The 18,508-nt window shown below is 37.8% G+C and overlaps 1 protein-coding gene across 3 annotated transcripts in view; it reads right to left on the reverse strand.

The window, feature by feature from the left end:
- Positions 1 to 844: 844 nt before the first annotated feature.
- The window catches only part of RIC8B (RIC8 guanine nucleotide exchange factor B), a 37,129-nt gene continuing 19,465 nt past the window's right edge, over positions 845 to 18,508 (reverse strand). For all 3 annotated transcript variants that reach the window (XM_074901916.1, XM_074901918.1, XM_074901917.1), the window contains exons 5-10: positions 15,253 to 15,406; positions 14,816 to 14,911; positions 12,142 to 12,286; positions 11,845 to 11,989; positions 9,971 to 10,090; positions 845 to 2,214 (exon numbers count right to left, since the gene is read on the reverse strand). In XM_074901916.1, the coding sequence (XP_074758017.1) occupies positions 2,103 to 2,214; positions 9,971 to 10,090; positions 11,845 to 11,989; positions 12,142 to 12,286; positions 14,816 to 14,911; positions 15,253 to 15,406 (772 nt within the window). In that variant the 3' untranslated portion in view covers positions 845 to 2,102. The remainder of the gene's footprint in view (positions 2,215 to 9,970; positions 10,091 to 11,844; positions 11,990 to 12,141; positions 12,287 to 14,815; positions 14,912 to 15,252; positions 15,407 to 18,508) is intronic.

The following is an 18,508-nucleotide window of genomic DNA, read 5'->3' on the forward strand; positions in this document are numbered from 1 at the left end:
GATTTTGCTCTTTTTCATGCTCTGTACTCACCCCTCTATAGCAACCCTGTTACTGAAATAACTGCTTCTCCAGCTCCAAGAAACAGTCTCAGCTGATACCAAGACAGGACTCAATTCCTCATTAACAGAGCTAGTTAAGTTTTGCTCCTCAGGGAAGGTTCATAAATTCTTTGCACCTGCAATGCACTTAATACTTGCCTGTGCTGGACTCTGAGTAGTCAGTGGATGATACTAAACTCAGAATTACATTTTTGAGATGCAGCTTAGCATATTTCTTACTCCTGGACAACTCCTCCCTCCCCCTTTTGTTTTCATACATAATGATTACAGCATCACCAATGCATTGATGGGTTTTGCTTTAGCTATTGCTGTGTGAGAGTAGCTTTTCCCCCTATACAAATTGTGATGCTCCATGTAGATGCAGCAGACAATGTAGCCTAAGTCAAGTCATAACCCAAAACATCGACGATTTTAACATTCAGGAAGGTCCTAGCATACAGGAATGTATACAATTAATGTCCCTAAGTTCTCCTGTTGTTTTGTTTTGTTTTTAAAAAAAGCCTTGCTATGATGGCTGGGCAGTGTCCAGTATTTCTTTTTAGTCCTTTCAGAACGCTAAGGGAATCTGTGAAAGCTCCTCACATGGGAAACCACAGCATGACTTCACACCAAGTTCTCCCTTTACAAGGTCTTTGAACACCAGTTTCCTTAGTTCAGGGAACAAGTGTCAAGTCATAGGAAGAAAAAGACAAACTGGAGAACCGTCATCAACCACTGAAAGGTGCACAAGAATGGCATGTGTATGCTTCTGACAAAAAAAAAAAAAAAGGAGTTACAAACTAGGACATGAATTATTCTTCATGTAATTCATGCAGGAGAAACACACAGAAAAAGAAACCAAGCAGGTAAAGAGGCAACAGCAGCAGTGCAGCACGCCTAAAACTTTAATCTTTGTTTTTAAAGAGTACAGAGTTGAAAGTGACACTTTCTTCCTTCCCACCTTCCCCTTCTCTATCCCATTTCTTTCTAAATTCTCCCTAAAAGGAAACAGTTCTTCCTTAGTTTGGCTTCCCTTCAGGTGAGGCACACCCATTAATCTCCAAACGTAGGCCCCAATTCAGTAAAACACTTGTATATGCACTTCACAGAATCACAGAATTGTCTAAGTTGGAAAAGATCTTGAAGATGATCCAGTCCAACCATTGACCTAACACTGACAGTTCCCATCTACACCAGATCGCTCAGCACTACATCAACCTTACTCTTAAACCCCTCCAGGGATGGGGACTCCACCACCTCCTGGGCAGCCCATTCCAACGCCTAACTATTTAGTCCACTCCCATTCACAGCTACATTTAAGTGTATACACTTGAATGCTGTTTTGAATAGGGATGTTTTTACTTAACCAAAGATTGAGGTGGGGGATATTTGTGTGGTCTTAACAGGGATGGGAGGGAGGACATACAATATAAATCATCTTGTTCCCAATTTAGAGGTATTTTTAGCAGCAGTCAGTGACTGACACATTGGTAAAATCTTAAGCAGCAGCTTAACCACAGAAGTGTGTAGCAGTAAGAAATCCAATGACATTTTAAAAAAGGGTAGCTCTGAAATCACTGCTGAATGCCAGTTAAAGCAGCTTCACAAGGTCAGTCAGATTTCTAAATTTAAACACCCTCTGCTCCTAATTCCATTAAGCAAATGTGCTTATTTAATTACAATTATATAAAGGGAGAGACTGGTAAGACAATATAAAAAAATTATCAAGAATGGGAAAACCTACCGATTTCAGAAAACAGGATTCTGGAAAACTAAAATGTTTGTATTTTATTTTACATTGTAGGCTTTCACTTTTTATCCCTTTGAAATACATTTAGTTTTAAATTAATAAAGATCATAAACTAATAAATTGGTATGTTCTTTAGACAGACATAATAAAAATTCAGACATTACACCACAGGACCTATCATTTAAATATCCCAATAATAGAACAGTTAAAGTGATGCTGGCTAATGGGAGGATAAAATGCCTAGATAAAAGATGTTTTTGCTCTAAGGAAAAGTGTGGATTAGAGGAGAATTGAGAGTGAAGCAGGTGATGCTTTAGTCTGAATCTGAACTGTCTTGCTTGTTGGTATGGTACTGGCTGACTGCCTCTTCCAAAGGAGCCATTGTACCATCCGGACGCAGTCCCATTGGTTTTATAAGCTCATCTCTGTAAGACATTTAAAAAAAGAATATATATTAGCATATGCACACATATCAATTCACATGTGTATAATACAGTCACATACAGTATATGCTTTAGTACATAATGAGCCTTGAAAAGGAAGTTATTTCTGCTAAAGCTCTCTGTTTTGAAGAAAGAGGAACAAAAAACCTTCCAAAATAGGTGGGAGGGGAAGAGCAGGACAGATAAAGACTTCATTCATGTAGGCCAAACCTACTTAGCCAATTAAAGACACCATGAAAAGTCAGTGCCTAATAGGCTCAAGACAAGGAGCAGGTTCACTGTTTTAGATACACAAACTAGCTTTTCTTCTAAGAGTTCTCCGACAGCCATTTTTTCCTCAAATTTCACCTGCCATTCTGGCCAATATATACCCACGCAATTAAAACAATGATTTGATACATATTCATCTTGTTGAAGTAAATAACTCAGTTACAAGAACAGACTCTGCCTACACCACTACTAGGGATGTGTAAGTACTTGTTGATTCATTTAAAAAAAGCTGACTGATTGTAATACTATTGCGTTTGTTTGTGGCAGTTTAATTACAGGATTGACAGCCATTTTAATCTCTTCAAAGCTCCAAAGGCCTCTCAGCAGCTAATCCAATTATATCTACTCCACAAGCTACAGCCTCATCTAAGAGATGATTAATTATTGATTAAGACAATCAAAAAGTATTAGCAAAGATTTATTTAATCCTTACTTTTTATCACCTCATTTATATGTGGATTATGGCAAAAGCTGTAAGGGCAAAGATAACATTTTGATCTTCTGCTGAAAAAAAATAACGGAGAATAACTCTAAATATTCAGGAGTCACCTTAAATAAAGGAGTGGAGGCTTGATGTCAGTTTACCCCTTGCCTGAAAGGCAGCCCGGTAAAACTGTCAATTTAACACACATATACCACCCTTCTGAGCCACAGACAATAAAACTCCATCACTCAATGGGGAAGAAAAGGCATTTCACCAGCTCTTAGCCTGACCTGCACTGCTAACTTGGCAGAAAAAAGGGACAGAAATTCCTTGTACACAGCTGGCAACCTAACCTTAACACAACCATAGGAACAGAAGGCAACACCTGAATTACACAGCATTTGTATGCTAGATATTGTACAATCAAGCAGCAGTTAAATTAAGTCTCCAAGTGTACTTTTTGCTCAGGAAGAGCAGAAACCAGCAAGAGACACTCAGCTACTTGTGCAGATGTGGCGATCAAGATAATACAGTGATAAACTCACAAATCCCATGGCCTGCGGCATTTCAAAAGATGAGAAACTGGACCTGTGGTTTGGCTAAGCAGGTCTGGGTGGGAAGCTGAGGGCCAGGAAAGGAGGTTTGCAATGACCATACTCAAAGAGCACAGGCCAGACTGCCTCTGTGTGTGTGTGTAACAGTAAGATCTATCTTTAAATAGACTGGAGATAGCTTGCTATACTTGAGGACTGATAGCAAGTCCTCTTCCTTCAGGCAATGGGATCTGTAGTATGCAGATTCTGCCCAAATAAGAGCATTCCAAAGTTTTCAAGTATCTGCTGGAGATGTGTGCAAGATCAAAAAAAATATTTGAAATCAGATTCAAAAGGGCTCAAAGAATTAAGACTGCAGATCTAGCGCCCAAACAGACCAGGACCCTGCCTGTCTGCTGTAGGGGTTCCCAAAGGGAAAGCCACAGTACTCTGGAGCTGTGTCTAATAGCAAAGACTTTTTTCACAGGAAAAAACCCTATACATCTAAGGCCTTTTTGGCTTTTAAACTTTCAACACCATAATGCAAAACAAGTGTCCTTTGAAATCTGTAATCAATCTTGCAACAATTCTTCAGTGCCACTTACTCAAGTTCAAGCCTCAGCAGTGATCTATTACACTTATTTTTGGAGAACAATAACCTGAAAAAAGCCCTTGCTCATATTTTTTGAGTCCTAAGAGTAATAACATAGCCACAAAGAATGAAATCACCTTTGCTTGCCTTCTAAGCTGAGAGGATCCTAGATTTTTGTTTTAAAAACCACAACACATACTCTTGGGTTGCAACATTTAACACTGCAGCCAGAAGTCATAGAAACACATCATTTACTAGTCGTTTACAATTTATTATTGGTAATAAATAAATTATAATGGCTAGTAAAGGATAAAGAAACAGTTCAAGAAAAAGGAAAGAGAAATACAGCCAAACAAGGTCCTAAGGTCCCCTTATGTGGGGACCTCCCTCTCTTCACATAAGGATGCTTATAAGATATTTGTAAATATTGTTATGAAGTCCTATATAATTTGTCAAGTATAAAGACAGCTCTTTCTCTGCAACTTCCCTTTCGTGCTTCACTTTTACATCCAGTGACACACACTCCTGAACTTGACACAAACTTTTTCTCACTCAGCGAGTCTGGACACCAGATGCAATACACAAGACACATCCATATGCACAAGTCCTGGTCTGTGGTTTTTGTGGGGGTCCTTTGGGGATAAATGCACTGAGTTTTGCATGACAACTTAGCGCACAAGTCCGAGTCACTGATGTGCATTTGTGTCTTCTTTCGTGATGCTCCAAAGCCTGTTTCTCAGCTCACTGTACTCATTTCAAAGTGTACCATTATGAAGTGAGCTGTACTGCATGTGAGGTTAATCCCAACGCACTTCCCTCCTCTCTGGGCTTTAACCACCAGCTAGGCTGATCTTGCATTTCACAGAATAACAAGGATGTTTATCAATCCCCTTTCTGTTCAGGCATGAGCTTCCTGCTTTACAAGTCCTTGAACAGGATGAATGACGGTTGTTACAAGTTTGCTGTTCTTTCTCCGTGTTTGGAGGCTGAACTCCATACACCATTCCTGAGACAAATGTTACCCAGTAAAACTGAAACGTACGAAGACAGAAATACCCTAGGCCACCAAGAGGTAGGAGGAAAAGCAGGGATCAGCCTATTTTTTTCCTTATTATAATCTAGTCCTAAAATGGTGTTAAAACATGGCATCCTTTCACCAGTGAAGACTCAACTGCAAACTCTCAACACCACACAAGCTTACTCCTGTTTTTTCAAACAGGAAAAATACAGGAGACAGATGAGAATATCTGGGCTGCCTACAAAGCTAACTTCAGAAGTTCGCAAGAACTACCTGGTAAGTAAAGGCGTTTTGGGTAGGACTGGAAGAGGCATCACTCAGCTACCTTCAGCACCACACACAAGCCCACGGAGCTGATCCTCACCTGGTATGATCCATCTCAGCTCTGCCAGCCTCAGTGATTTGCCCATTTAGCACTGGCTGCCTGGAGACCTCAACTGAGCTTTGACAGCCTGGGGTAGCTGTGGATGTGCTTACTGTTTAAAGTGAGATATGAGGTGGCAAGGGAAGCACCAGAAACTGGTATATATAGCCTCAGAAGACAGGTCACTATGCAGAATCTGGATGTTTACGGTACATTTATAGGGCAGAAGAGAGATTGCTTCAGCCCAGTAGGTGGCAGTGGGAATATTTATGTATCTATGAGGGTATATACATGTACACAATGTGGGTATTTATACATATTTGAACATCCTTATGTGACCTCCCATATACTCAAATACACCTTCTTGCCACATTCATTTTTCAAATGCAAACAAAGCATTCTATTCAAGTGTACTTAGAAACACACCATAATTAAACAGTTGGTAAAATGCATTCTCTTCTTCCACTTTCAGATCTCCCAAGAGTCCCTTCGAATGTATCTATACAAGTTCTAGCTTCCTGCTTGCCATTTAGCTTGATAACGACTCAAAAATCATTCCCTTGTTTTGAAGGGTAACTCTTTCTTGGCTGCTCTATGTGCTATAGGGCAGTATTGACACATGGAATTAATGACGGTGTCTGTAATGAAACAGCCATCATGTAAACACCAGTCTGCTCCTTTGATAAAATGGCATGTTAGAGACCTATTCACCTCCTTATAATTGAGTACTACATAATAGTTCCGATCCTTTCATGTAACATTATTTTGTTCTATGATTAGAAAGGGGAGGAAAAAAAAATAATCTATATAACATTGCCTTCTTCATTCATCCTATGATTAATTTTGTGTTTTTAATGAGTATGGTTGCTTATTTAGACAGGTTCTCTTACATACTCGTTTTGTTGACTTCTGTTCAATGTACAACAAAACCAAGCTGTGATAATTGGAGACCATTTCATCAGCAAAAGGATTCTTGCTATTAATACAAGGTTGGCTTGGAAAAAGCATCCTGACATTTTAAATTAGTCAATTAATATACAATTCTACCTACCATTTATAATAGAAAAAATGTTAGCATTTTTTCCAGTAATTTTTAATTAACTCTGAGTATATCCAATAATCTATGATATAAACAGACAGAATATGACAACACTGATTTAAAGTGGCTAACTTGTTATTTTACAAAAATGAAAGGTTGAGTTAAATATTTTTTGCAGATCTGGGGAGTTTTTCAAAGCTCAAAGATGTGCAACACATACAGAGGGCACCGATTTACAGTCACCAAACAATTCTCAATGAATCAACAAGATTGTCTGCAATAAGGGTCGATACTAAGCCCATAAAGTTACTTCAGGGCCAAGTTCAGGCATTCAGCAAACTACCTAACTAACATCTACATCTCCCAAGAGCTGCAGTAATCAAGACTTTTCATAATTTACACTTATAATTCATATATATTTAATAATTTAAAAAAGTAATCTCATCCAAACAAATTTAAGCAAAATATTAATTTCTGTAGAAGGTTCTGTAGAACCCAAGTCTACGTTAAAATATTGGGGCAAGGGAAATGGGTTCACAAACAATATTCAGCTTTCCCCCCTACATTTCAATAAAACAAAACTGGGTGATTAGTTTTAATTTAGCCTTGTTGATGGTCAATTACCCCATGAACCTAACAGAATAGAAAAACTTTGAAAATAAGACCTGAAATGACTAAAAAAGTTTTACATCACCTCAAAGCAGTTACAATTCTTTAGTGCCAATGCTGAAAATAGAGAAACCTGGAAACCAAAAATCCACTGGCATCTTATGGAGTAAGTGAGAAAATGCCATTTTTTTGCTTATAGTTTCAATAAACCTGTACAAAGGGTACAGTATAAACAGCAGCCATTAATGAAGCCTGTAACTTTTCAATGAAATAATATAGTTTTGCAAATTTGTTTGAGTTCAATCCATCACCAGGTAACTTTTCAAAATCGATGCAGAGCCAGACAAAGCCAAATCCAGAACACGCCAGTGACAGACTGGCCTGATTATCCTCATCAGTCAGGAAGGAAAGCAAGTTTGTGAGTCGTTCAACTTTTTTTTTTTTTTTCATACCTTTCTCCAGTGAAAGTATACTAGCTCTTTAAAGCCTAGCTTCCATTACTGGGACAATTCAAGTGTACTAAGCAAACCAGTTTTGCAGTACATCACACAACTTCACCCGAAGCTCTTGTTCCAGTTACACAGATAAAGTTACATAAACTCGTTAAAGATTAGAAGGAGCTGTTGGTTCCCTGTCCAACTTCCTCCTCTTTTATAAGCAAACACTGCACCTAACTGAAACTGCTCAGTTCATGGGATATGTCCCCTCCTACCATGACAACAACAAAGGCCAGCAGAAGGTTGAAACCTGCCACCAGCGGTCTGACTCAAAACAAGATTCAACCCAGAATTAACTGAAGACTCCTATCAAAGCAACTCCATTTTAAATTTGTAGGTTGCAAACCAAGGGAAAAAAGTGAATTCCACTGGTAGCTTTAAGCCTCTGAAAACTCCCAGCACTGAAAGGCCTCAAGCTGGAGGCAGAAATATTCAATTCCAAAAACATGGGAGTCTCACTACTATCAGCATGTTATTGACTCTTTCTTGTATACAAGACTGGCAGCTTCTCATTTTATTTAACATCTGCAAACTCCACAGTTGCACTCAATTATGTTCATTAAAAACATCCCACAGCCTCCCAAAACCACATCTTACTTTCTTTTTCCTTCCTGCCAGCATTCCGCCTCCCCCCTGCCCCCTGCAATTTTCAGTAAAACAGAAAGGGTGGGAAGAACAGTCAAGTGATTTTATTCATGTTATCACAGCACCTAAAAGGGTCACATCAACAACACTGTCCGACAGCAATCACTATACTAAAAACCAACCAAACAAAAAACCTCACAAGAAAGAGTCCCAGCCCTGAAGAGCTTGCAGTCTAAGTACTATAGAAGAAACTGCAGGTGGATGTAACTGACACAGAAAGCCCAAGGTGAACGTAATGCTCCTGGCCAAGAGGATAAGTAGTGACACAGGGCACCAGCTGCTTAGTTATTGTCAGTCTGTAGCAGCAACACAGCAGGTGTCTCCAATCCTCCAAACTGAAAAGGCTCTTATGCTACAGTAACGCCATTTGGACTTTTTGTGTAACTGCTATAGTGATAGCAACTGACTTGTCTTCAGTCTTAGTTTATCTCCGGTCTCAGTCTTCCTTTCTTAAAAGTTTTAGACTATTTAATCATTTTAATGTGGTACCCCTAACGCTCAGCATCTTAATTCTCTAGTTTACATAGCAATCGTTCCATTTTACATTGTAGTTCCAGTAAGATTACATGTGCATTGCATTTTCTCCTCTTTAACTACACTTGCCTTCCATGCAAATAACATTAAAAAGTATCCAATTACTTCACTGACAGTCTCAGATTGTTGTTTCAAGACCCTTCCCAGCTTTTGCTCCTGCTTATAATTCAGTCTTTGTCAGCTGATATAAAATCCAGATTCCCCCACATCTTTTGCTGTAGTCCTAATCTTTAATAGAAATGTAAAAATACTTGGTTTGCTGAATTTCTCTCAATAGCTCTTGCTACTTGAATATCTACAGACTCACAAAACAGAAACACGTTTATAGCTGCTGAGTTTTCCCATGTTTGAAAAATGATACTCTTACATATTTACCTAAATTCCTAGAGCTCAGTTCAATGGTCAATTAGTACTGCAGTAAGCGTTCCCTCAAGAATGTAAAAATTTGCTTATGCAGAAAACAAACTACAAGCAGTCACTCCAATATGGCTACAAGTATGGGAGAAGAAAAACCAGCAAATTCTAGTCATACTGAGTCAAAAAAAGCTACACTAACTGCACAGGTCTGTTCCCTTGTTGTGTGTAGAAAGATATAAAATAAAAATCAACTTTCTGTATCAAGGATGTACACCTTTATGTCACATTAAGTACCATTTTCTTTTATGGCATTATCTCAGCCATTGAAAACAAATTATAAAGGCTCATTTGTAATCCAGTCCACACATACTAAGAAATCCACAATAATTCTCAATTGTAAATTCCATTTTAATTGCTCCATTATATAATTTATTGTTTCTGGTGACAACTATTTTCATACTGTATTTGTTCTTCCATATAAGCAGCAGACATAAGTAGTTACCAGGAGATGCTGCTCATTCACTTGGTGAAAATGAGTACACTTGCCTTGGGCTTGGATTGTGTCCCATACTTGAAAAGGAGAAATTCTTTTCATTATTATCAGCCTATCCATGTAGGAGGCAGGTCCCCTCACCACCAGATCTTCCTGATTCTGTCCAATCCTCTCCAAAAGAGGTTTCCTCTGAAGTCCTGTTACATATAACTCTTTTCTTTGAAGTGCTAAACATTTTTCTCTGCATTTATAATGGTCCTAATCCTGCAAAGAAGTTGATTATAGCACTGTTTTGAAGCACTAGACCTTAGGAAAGAATCAGGATATGAGCTGCCTCCCTCAAAAGCAGCTATAATACAATACCTGGAAAGTTTATCAAACATGTTGACAAGCTTCATAGCTTCGTATTCTTTTTGTTCTTCTGTCATTTCATCCATTGGATTGGGCATTGGTTCTTCTAAGTGACCAGTGATAAGGTTAATGCTGGAGGTGGAAAAACAATACAGTTTACACTTCTATAGAAATATGTAAATTTTCTGTCTTCTTGATAGGAGGAAAGAGTAGTATACTAACAGAAACCACCAAGACTAAAACTGTCTGACCTGGACATAAAAATTTTTCCTATAAATAGCCAACCTTCATATTTATACCTTTTCTGTAGTCTTTTCTCATGAATTGTGATATTATCTTCTTGTTGATTCACTTGCTAGCTACTCAGAAATACACAGCCCACTAGTACTTGTTATGTTATAATCCATACCCAAGCAGTTTGAAAGCAGGGGAGTAATGATGGTAATAATGACAATCTCATTAGTAATAATGACAAAGATGATGAACCGAATGACAGATACATGTCTGAGACTAATTCTTTACAGGATTAATTTAAAAAATATAGACAGGTTCCAGTTACATTTTCATATTCATGAAGAACCATTAAATTAGTTCACTGTTCCCCTCTCATGATAATTTTTGCTCAAACCAAAATAAGGTTACATTACTTTGAGAATTTACAATGTCAGTTTTATTTTCACTGTTAAAGTAAGTGAACAGAGATACAGAAGTGGTAACAAAAGCAGAGAGTAATTTTAAAGAACACTGTCAGGACAAATTGTCTTTTCAAGAAGTTTAATCACAAACGTTTAACAGCAATACAGAAAATGAGATACATAAAATCAACTGACAGTTGTCCTGAATATTTCACTTAAGTGTCAGTTTTTAACTAAATAGATGTTATAGTTTTACTTATATGCATATAAATGAACGTTAGGCTTCTGAAAGAAGAGCAGAGACAAAAGAGCAAGAAAAAAAAAATCCTGAAGTGCAGAAATAAAAAGACAACTCCCGTTTCAGAGTTCATTTCTTAACATAGAAGCAATATAATTCCTGTCACTTCTCATACATTTAATCCTCTCTTTCATTTGTGTTCCTTAAGAATTTTTCAGTAAGACACAACCCCCCATCATATACTTACTCGTGTCTGTGTAATTCAAGCAAAATGTAGTAAAGTTGAAAAATAACATACTTCAGATGCCCACTATCAACAATTTCAGAACCTACTTAAAATGGCATCAATTCATAGATGTAACATGACAAACTGAAACCTCTTAATACCAAATCAATTACAATTAATAAAAACCACAGACAGAGCTTCCATATGATCACCGAATCCTTCAAAAGAAATATACTGGATTCTGACGCATGACTTCTACAAAAGTTATTTTGCTCCCTCCATATTTACCTATGTGACCTACTCAGTTCTTTGGGAAAATTTTAGTACTGACTGAAACTAGACCTACCAGTTGGTACCTTTTTTATAAAGTCCCACTTAAAACCTTAAACCACATTTGACACCTTTATTTTCTCTGTTACAGATATACCCCCACAAACAATAGTATAGTTTTGCAACTTCATGTGAGCTCCTCAAAAATCTGGGGCAAAAGCCATCCTTGCTAAGTTTCTTACTATATCCTTTTTGTAAAATTTGCTCCAAAAAAATCTCTTTTCACACTCGAATTTAAATATTCAGATTCAAATAATTCTCATAGTGTTTGGTTTAGGTTTTTCTTTTTTTTTTCATCCTGGAGCCTTTTGACTATGTGATAGTCACAAGTCAACAGCAGACAGTAGCTAATGCACATGTAATTCCAAAACTGGCCTCTCTGAAAAAGGTAAACAAAAAAATTCTGTCAAAACATCTAAATGCAACAGGATATACAGAATTGAAAACAATACTATACTTTGGCTTTGCAGATTTGTATTCTTCTGTATCTGTATCTTCATCATCCGAGTACCAATGATCTCCTCTTCCTCCTGCTAACAGGCCCCTTGCTGCCAGCAATCCTGCTGCGTTGCCATAGCCTGTATATTTTAACAAGCTGTCAACTGCAAAGAGTGATACAGAAAATTATTCAGATATAATCAATTACAAAACAAAAACCAGCATAGTGTTACAAGAATTGAGTTACAGCAAGAGGCAAATACAGTAATTACTGCTAGACCTTATATAAAAGGGAGAAGAAAAAAGTAATTTTTACCTCTCTCTTTACAAAGAACAAAAAGAAATTCTGCTGCAATTTGCTTTACTCCAAGGTCAACATGTGTCATAAGACGCACAAGCTTGTTTCTCACTGTTGTGCCAACTTCTGGACGGTTCGATACATCTCTTAATGGAGGCAATACCTAGCAGCACAAAAAGAGGAAAACCAGCATAGAATGCATGGCAATACCTATCCAATCCTTGCAGAAACACAGTCAACAGAACAAGACAATACTGTAAACTCTGCTCCTTCAAAAAAAGGAATAAAATCAAGACAACTATGTTGACATGCCCTAGTAATGACTCTTGCTTCTTAATATATTCAGGCCTTCTGGTCTGCCACCACGGACAAAAGAGTACTCAGTACCAAACAGACTAAAAAAAGAAAAAGACAACTATTAGCATTTTAAGAGCACAAATGAGTGTCCCAAAACAGTTGGCCAACAGGCAGCAGTAACCTCACGCTCTTGGCTTCTTATGCTCAGATATGTAGAAAAAGCATTGAAAAGACCAGCTTAAGGAAAATTATGGTATTACCATAATGTGTGATTTATGCAGAACAAATGAATATACTTATAATGAAACAGGAAAATAAGTCACACTGCAAGTTCTACTACCATAAATTTCAAAAATTGGCTCTACATGCATAGAGGAAACGTTTTCTTCTCCTAGAAAACACTCTTTTAAAAGCTCAAGCTAAATTTATAAAAGATTTTGGAGAAAACACTATTTAACATTTCCCCAAACACACTCTTTTCTCATTAAATGTCATTAATATTGTTAACTTCAACCCTCAAGAAAGGCAGGAGGTGTCAGAAATGTGGCTGGTTTTGCAACCTAACTTCCACCTCCTTGTGCATCTGCTTTCAGACTCAAAACCTACAGTACTTTTTTCACATTCACAGGATATGATATGATCTGCAATCAAATCTGGGCCATAATATGAAATAATTAATCATCTGAAGACTCCTATAAGATTTATAGATCTTCAATGTTTTGCTGGGGAATGAAACCAAAGATGTCACTAATTGTCATAAGAAATTGCAGGTCCTTTGTCTTCTAGGTGTCTAATGTAAAATGTCATGTTCTGTGCAAAATTATTGCACAATTACTACTGAAATTGGACTCACTAGGAAGTGATACTTAAACAAATGAATGCTACAGTACTGACTACTTTGAACAAAACAGACCCACTCTTTTTCAAACTAAGTATTCAAACAGTTAGCAAAAGCATTTTACTTTGTCCCTGCTTACTTTCCCCAATGGGGATAGTAACATTACTGCCATTTCACAGACTGTTGTAAGAATGAATTAATGTTTTTAGAGTACTCTAATACTAATACAGTGATGAGTGCCACAGGACAGTCCGTGAGGAAATTAATCATTCTGTCTTCAGATCAGAATTTGAATAGTGCACAATAAATAAAGCCTAAGGCCAACACTTAACAATGAGGGTAATTCAAAATATCAAACATCCGGTCATGCAGTTAGCAATACCCATCCATTCTGTGCACTAAATGAGGCAGTAGCCCTGTGGTAGGAGACAGCATGCAGTTACATCCTGACATCTAGATGCCGAGATGTCATAAAAACATGCAGACAACTTCATTTTCTAACTTCTGAACATTCTGCTCTGCAATTTTTTTTTTTTTTTTTTTTTTACTTAACAGATCATGAGTATCCTAGGAAAGAAATACTGCAAACAAAAACAATGAGCACCAAGAACGAGTTTCTTAAATTCTTCAAAACCACTTTTCTGGTATAGTTGAGAGAAGCAAAAAATACATATGCTCTTTTCCATTATAAACCCCATTCGTGAATTCAGGCTCAATCTTGATCCCGGAGTGGTATCTACAATGCAACCCAAAAATCACTGCAGCTTAAGAGAAAGAACATTTCTCAGCTGGTTTCAGCCCTCTTTCCCTTGCTCATCTTTTAAGTTGCCTGCACTCAACTTCAGGAAAAGCAGCAAAACAGAAAACAGCACATCCAATCACTGTGAACCACACAGATTCTTTACATCTTTAACCATGGCATGGAAAAATCTTTTTTCCTGTAAAAAGCCTACCCACAGTCTGTACTGTATTAAACAGCTCTTCTAAGAGACCAAGTGATGAAGTGTGCCTCTGTTCAGGGACAGAGTTTTACTCTGACAGAACAGCTGATACACACTGGTACACAAGTTTCAATTCCAATCAGTACTGCCTGCTGATGTCAGGTTAAACTGAAGTTCAAGCAGAACCCATCAAAGCACCTGTAGCTTCCCTGGCTATCACAAAGCTTTGCAAAGTTTTATTAACTGCACTGGAATTTTTTTGATATGCTGGATATAAGGCGACAGACCTCACCGAGTTCTTTGCCTGTGTGTCACATAATCCATGGTGACCCACATTAACAGAGCTTTACGATATCTCTAATGCTATTATTTAACAGCTCTACAAAATGTATTGTGGAATTTAGGTCATAATATCTATTGATTTACATGTCCAAAAAATTATTTTTATAGCTATAACAGTTGTCAGAGACCTAACAGAAAAGAATACTGCAGAGAATTTTGTGAGTAATTTAATATGCAACCATTCATACCTTTAAAGTATCAGTGTCTTGCACTGATGTACAAACCTCAAAAAGTGTATTAGCTTCAGTCAGATTTTGATGAATATTTTACTTACCTGAGCTTTGATAAACTTTCTGATATTCCTATGAGTTCGGCAGCATTCAGTTAATAAACTGAGAACTGGAGTCAGACCTTCTCTATAGCTACTTCCCTAAAATAAAACCAAATAGAAATAAAACATTTTTAAGAGCAATTTTTCCTTTTCAAATCCTATGAACCCTTCAATGCAGTCCTATGTGACAGTCAAAACATGAACTTTACATAGATATAAACAAAGAGCCAAATGTTCATCCTTAAAACCACACACAAGCCAGTACACTTCAGATATTCACAGGAATTTGTTCTCAATTTTGAGGTGTTTCACAATCTAGAAGCAAGGACATCCAGATTTGTGCTAAATGCTGTCTGAAAGGTTTCTAAGAAGCTTTACATATGTGCAATTTTGTTTTAATGAAAGAGGCCCTTTTTGTGAAGGATCTTTGCAGCCCATACCTTGTCTATTCTCTTCTCCATGAAATCCAGTAAAATCTGAATTGCTCCCATATTCATGCCATTGTATTTTATATCTGTTTCCACTTGGGATGATGGACTAATAAGAACATCCAAGCAAGAAACGGGAACATTGCTTAAGAGGTTGATTGCATTGCTGAAACAGATTTTAGAGATTCATTATTCATTTGGAAGAAAGAATTAAAAACAGAGTACAACTCACCATAAACTGTTTGTACAACTGCAACCAAAAAGAGGCCTTGCAACTCAAACAATGCTTTATTTTCTGCTCTCTGGGTTTTAAGGAAGGTGGCATGCATTATCGCCTGAGCGCTGGCTCTTGGAACAAACAAGAAAAAAGAAAGACAAAAGCTCCAAAAGCTACGCTGCAGCAGTGCACTATTACTTCCAGCCCCCACAGTACCCTTTCCCATAGATAAGGCACAGCTTCCAGCAGTATGTTACAGCAGCAGATCTTGCAGGACAGCAGGGGGAACTCTCACATTGACTTGCAGCGGTCAGAGCTTTTTTCCTCCTTGAACCTTAAAACATTTTACAGTGCACCCATATTACCATCATTAATGTGACAAACTACACATTTCCTCCTCCTGTAACAGTGGGGCGTGGTGGTAATTTCTCAGGTAATATTTTCACCTTTACTTAACTTGTAGTGTACAGGAAATACAGAAGGATTTTAACACATTAGAAAAAAAAGATTCAGGTTTATTTACCAAGCCCCACCTTTCAGTAACTGGCAGTCTTTGCACTCTACAAAGCAGAGAGGAACACTTCCCAAATATCCATTAAGTGATTTAAATTAGACCACAGGGTCCCTCCCTCCTCTTTGATGGAGTAAGACGGAATTTTGCAAGGGTCCCTTGCATGGTACACACCCCTTGAGTTTGCTATCTATCCTGTTCTCATTAGACAGACTTGCATTTGTACTCTTCCTGAATATGGGGCTAAATTACACAGATACTGCAAAAATTAAAATTCTGTCATTATTTACTAGCTGATGCTCAACTAAACTTATAAATGGATATATTCAGGAATACTACAGAGCTATTTGGACATACATATGCAGATCTCAAAGCTATCAATGAAACTATGAGCACTGATGTTTCAAGGATTGACAAAGTGTTCCATGAACAGAGAAGGCTTTTCAAACAACTTCATTTAACACTTTTAATAATACCTACATAGAAGATGCCCTCAGTTTTGATGTTGTTAATGCATTTTTAACAAAGAATTAGTAAAAGAAAAAGCAAATAATGGCAATCAAACATAACAGGATTTCTAACAGATCTGCTGGTTTTGGTCTGATCGGACTGGGTGGCTGTTCCACACTGTGCCATCTCCCTTCTGCTCTTTTAGCAATTGAAATTCAGACAACTTCTGCTTTTTGGAAAGCTTGTTCTCTTTGGTTTGTTTCTAATTCCTGTTTAAGATACATCTTTTATATCATGGAAGTTATTCCTCTCCAATAATTCAGGAATACTGAGAAACAAAACAGACTGAAATTCAACAAATATTTGGTGGCTTCAGGCCTTTCATCAAAAGTTCTCTTTTTACCAGTTTCTTATTAAACAACCAAGTTCCCAACACCTACAAAATTAATTTTCTGGATCACTGTGTCTGAGCTATTCTTTTCAATAAATGAAGCCCGGCTTTCTGATCTTTGTCACTCCACTGACAGTTTTATTTGTGGCAGAGGAGTGTATGAAATTCTCCAGCTACCAGGAAGTCACTGACTATGCACAGATCTGCACAATAGTGTTTGCATTCCTACTCCAGGGGGTAGAAATACTGCGTATATTACTCTCCCCTTTTCGGCTTCCTAGAGATCATTAATCACTGGGACATGACATCCACCCACTCATGCTCCCAGCCCCCTCCTGATATGCAAATTCAGAAGCAAAGGCCTATTTAGAGCTGCTGAATGCCTTGATTAAAACCTTGTTAGTGGGCAAAAATGGCACTCACTCTAATATGTGGTGCTTTAAACTGTTCATATTCAAACGCTAAGTAATGACATGACAGAATCACAATAATGACAACAATACCAGGTACTAAATTAGTTAAGATATTTTTATAGGTAACTTCTGCTTATTTATTAGCAATAGAGTCACACTGACAATCAGTACATCACAGCTCAGGGCATGTATCCAACACCTGATGCTCACATGAAATAAATCCTCGGCTTACACATTCAGAGCACAAGTATTCATACGACGTGCTCTAACTGGCTGCCTGAACCCTTCATTTAAGCATCTTACATTCTTCAGATTTACAAACTTAGAGAAGTGCAAGTGATCAGCAATTCTAAGAAATATACCTCCCTGATGCGTCATAAAGTTTATTCTGCATTCAGCACTGCTCATATTTTATTCAATTTTCAACATTTTTTCAGTCGCCTTACTGATAGGCTCCAGGTGGAAAGCAGAGCGAGAAGTTGCACTCTGCTCTCTGACTCACACCTCATCTCCAGCAATAACGACTGCACGGTCAGAGTCCAGCATACAGAACAGCCCCAGCGATGACACAGCCTCGTTTTTTTCAGCTATGCAGTGTTAGCTATAGACTGCTAACACAAGTATACTCACTCATTATTGAAGCTCCTATCAGGAATGAAAGTTTTGCTTGACCAAATACATCCGGGGACTTGAAGTGGGGCCCTCTGATCCAGGCCTCTGATCCCTCTGAGGATTTGCAGGGGCATTATTCTGAGTATACCCTTTCTATTCCAGAGCTGCCTCATGAATAATCTTAGTGGAAAAGTGTATTAAATTATTCTGTTCTTATTGCGCCCTGTAGCATTCAAAGACAAAACTCAGGTTCTGCAAATTGGCTCAAATATTTGAATCACAGAAGTTAAAACCTGTGCAGTGCTCTTCTAGCACAGTAAAAAACCCCAAGTGTGACATACATCAATGTCAAATACCACGTGCAGCAACACTATCCTTGCATTCTTTTTTGTATCAACTTGAGCTAAACAAACTAGCTACAGTAAGCTAACATAGGGAGAAAGTTGTTTTCCCAGCATAACAGAAAGACTGATGCAGTGCTATACTGTCTGATGGAGTAGGAGAAACAACTGAAGTGACACAAGGCAGTGATAACCACTCATTTCTTTTCTGCTTCCCACTCTCAGAACTATGGAGAAACCTTGCCTTGACTCGGTGTCTCCGTAAGGTCTATGTGGGCAGCATCTCTACACAAAATATCCCTTCTGACTGAAAAAAGCAAGGACAGAAATCAC

Source organism: Athene noctua, chromosome 3 (genome assembly GCF_965140245.1).
Source record: "Athene noctua chromosome 3, bAthNoc1.hap1.1, whole genome shotgun sequence".
NCBI lineage: Eukaryota > Metazoa > Chordata > Aves > Strigiformes > Strigidae > Athene > Athene noctua.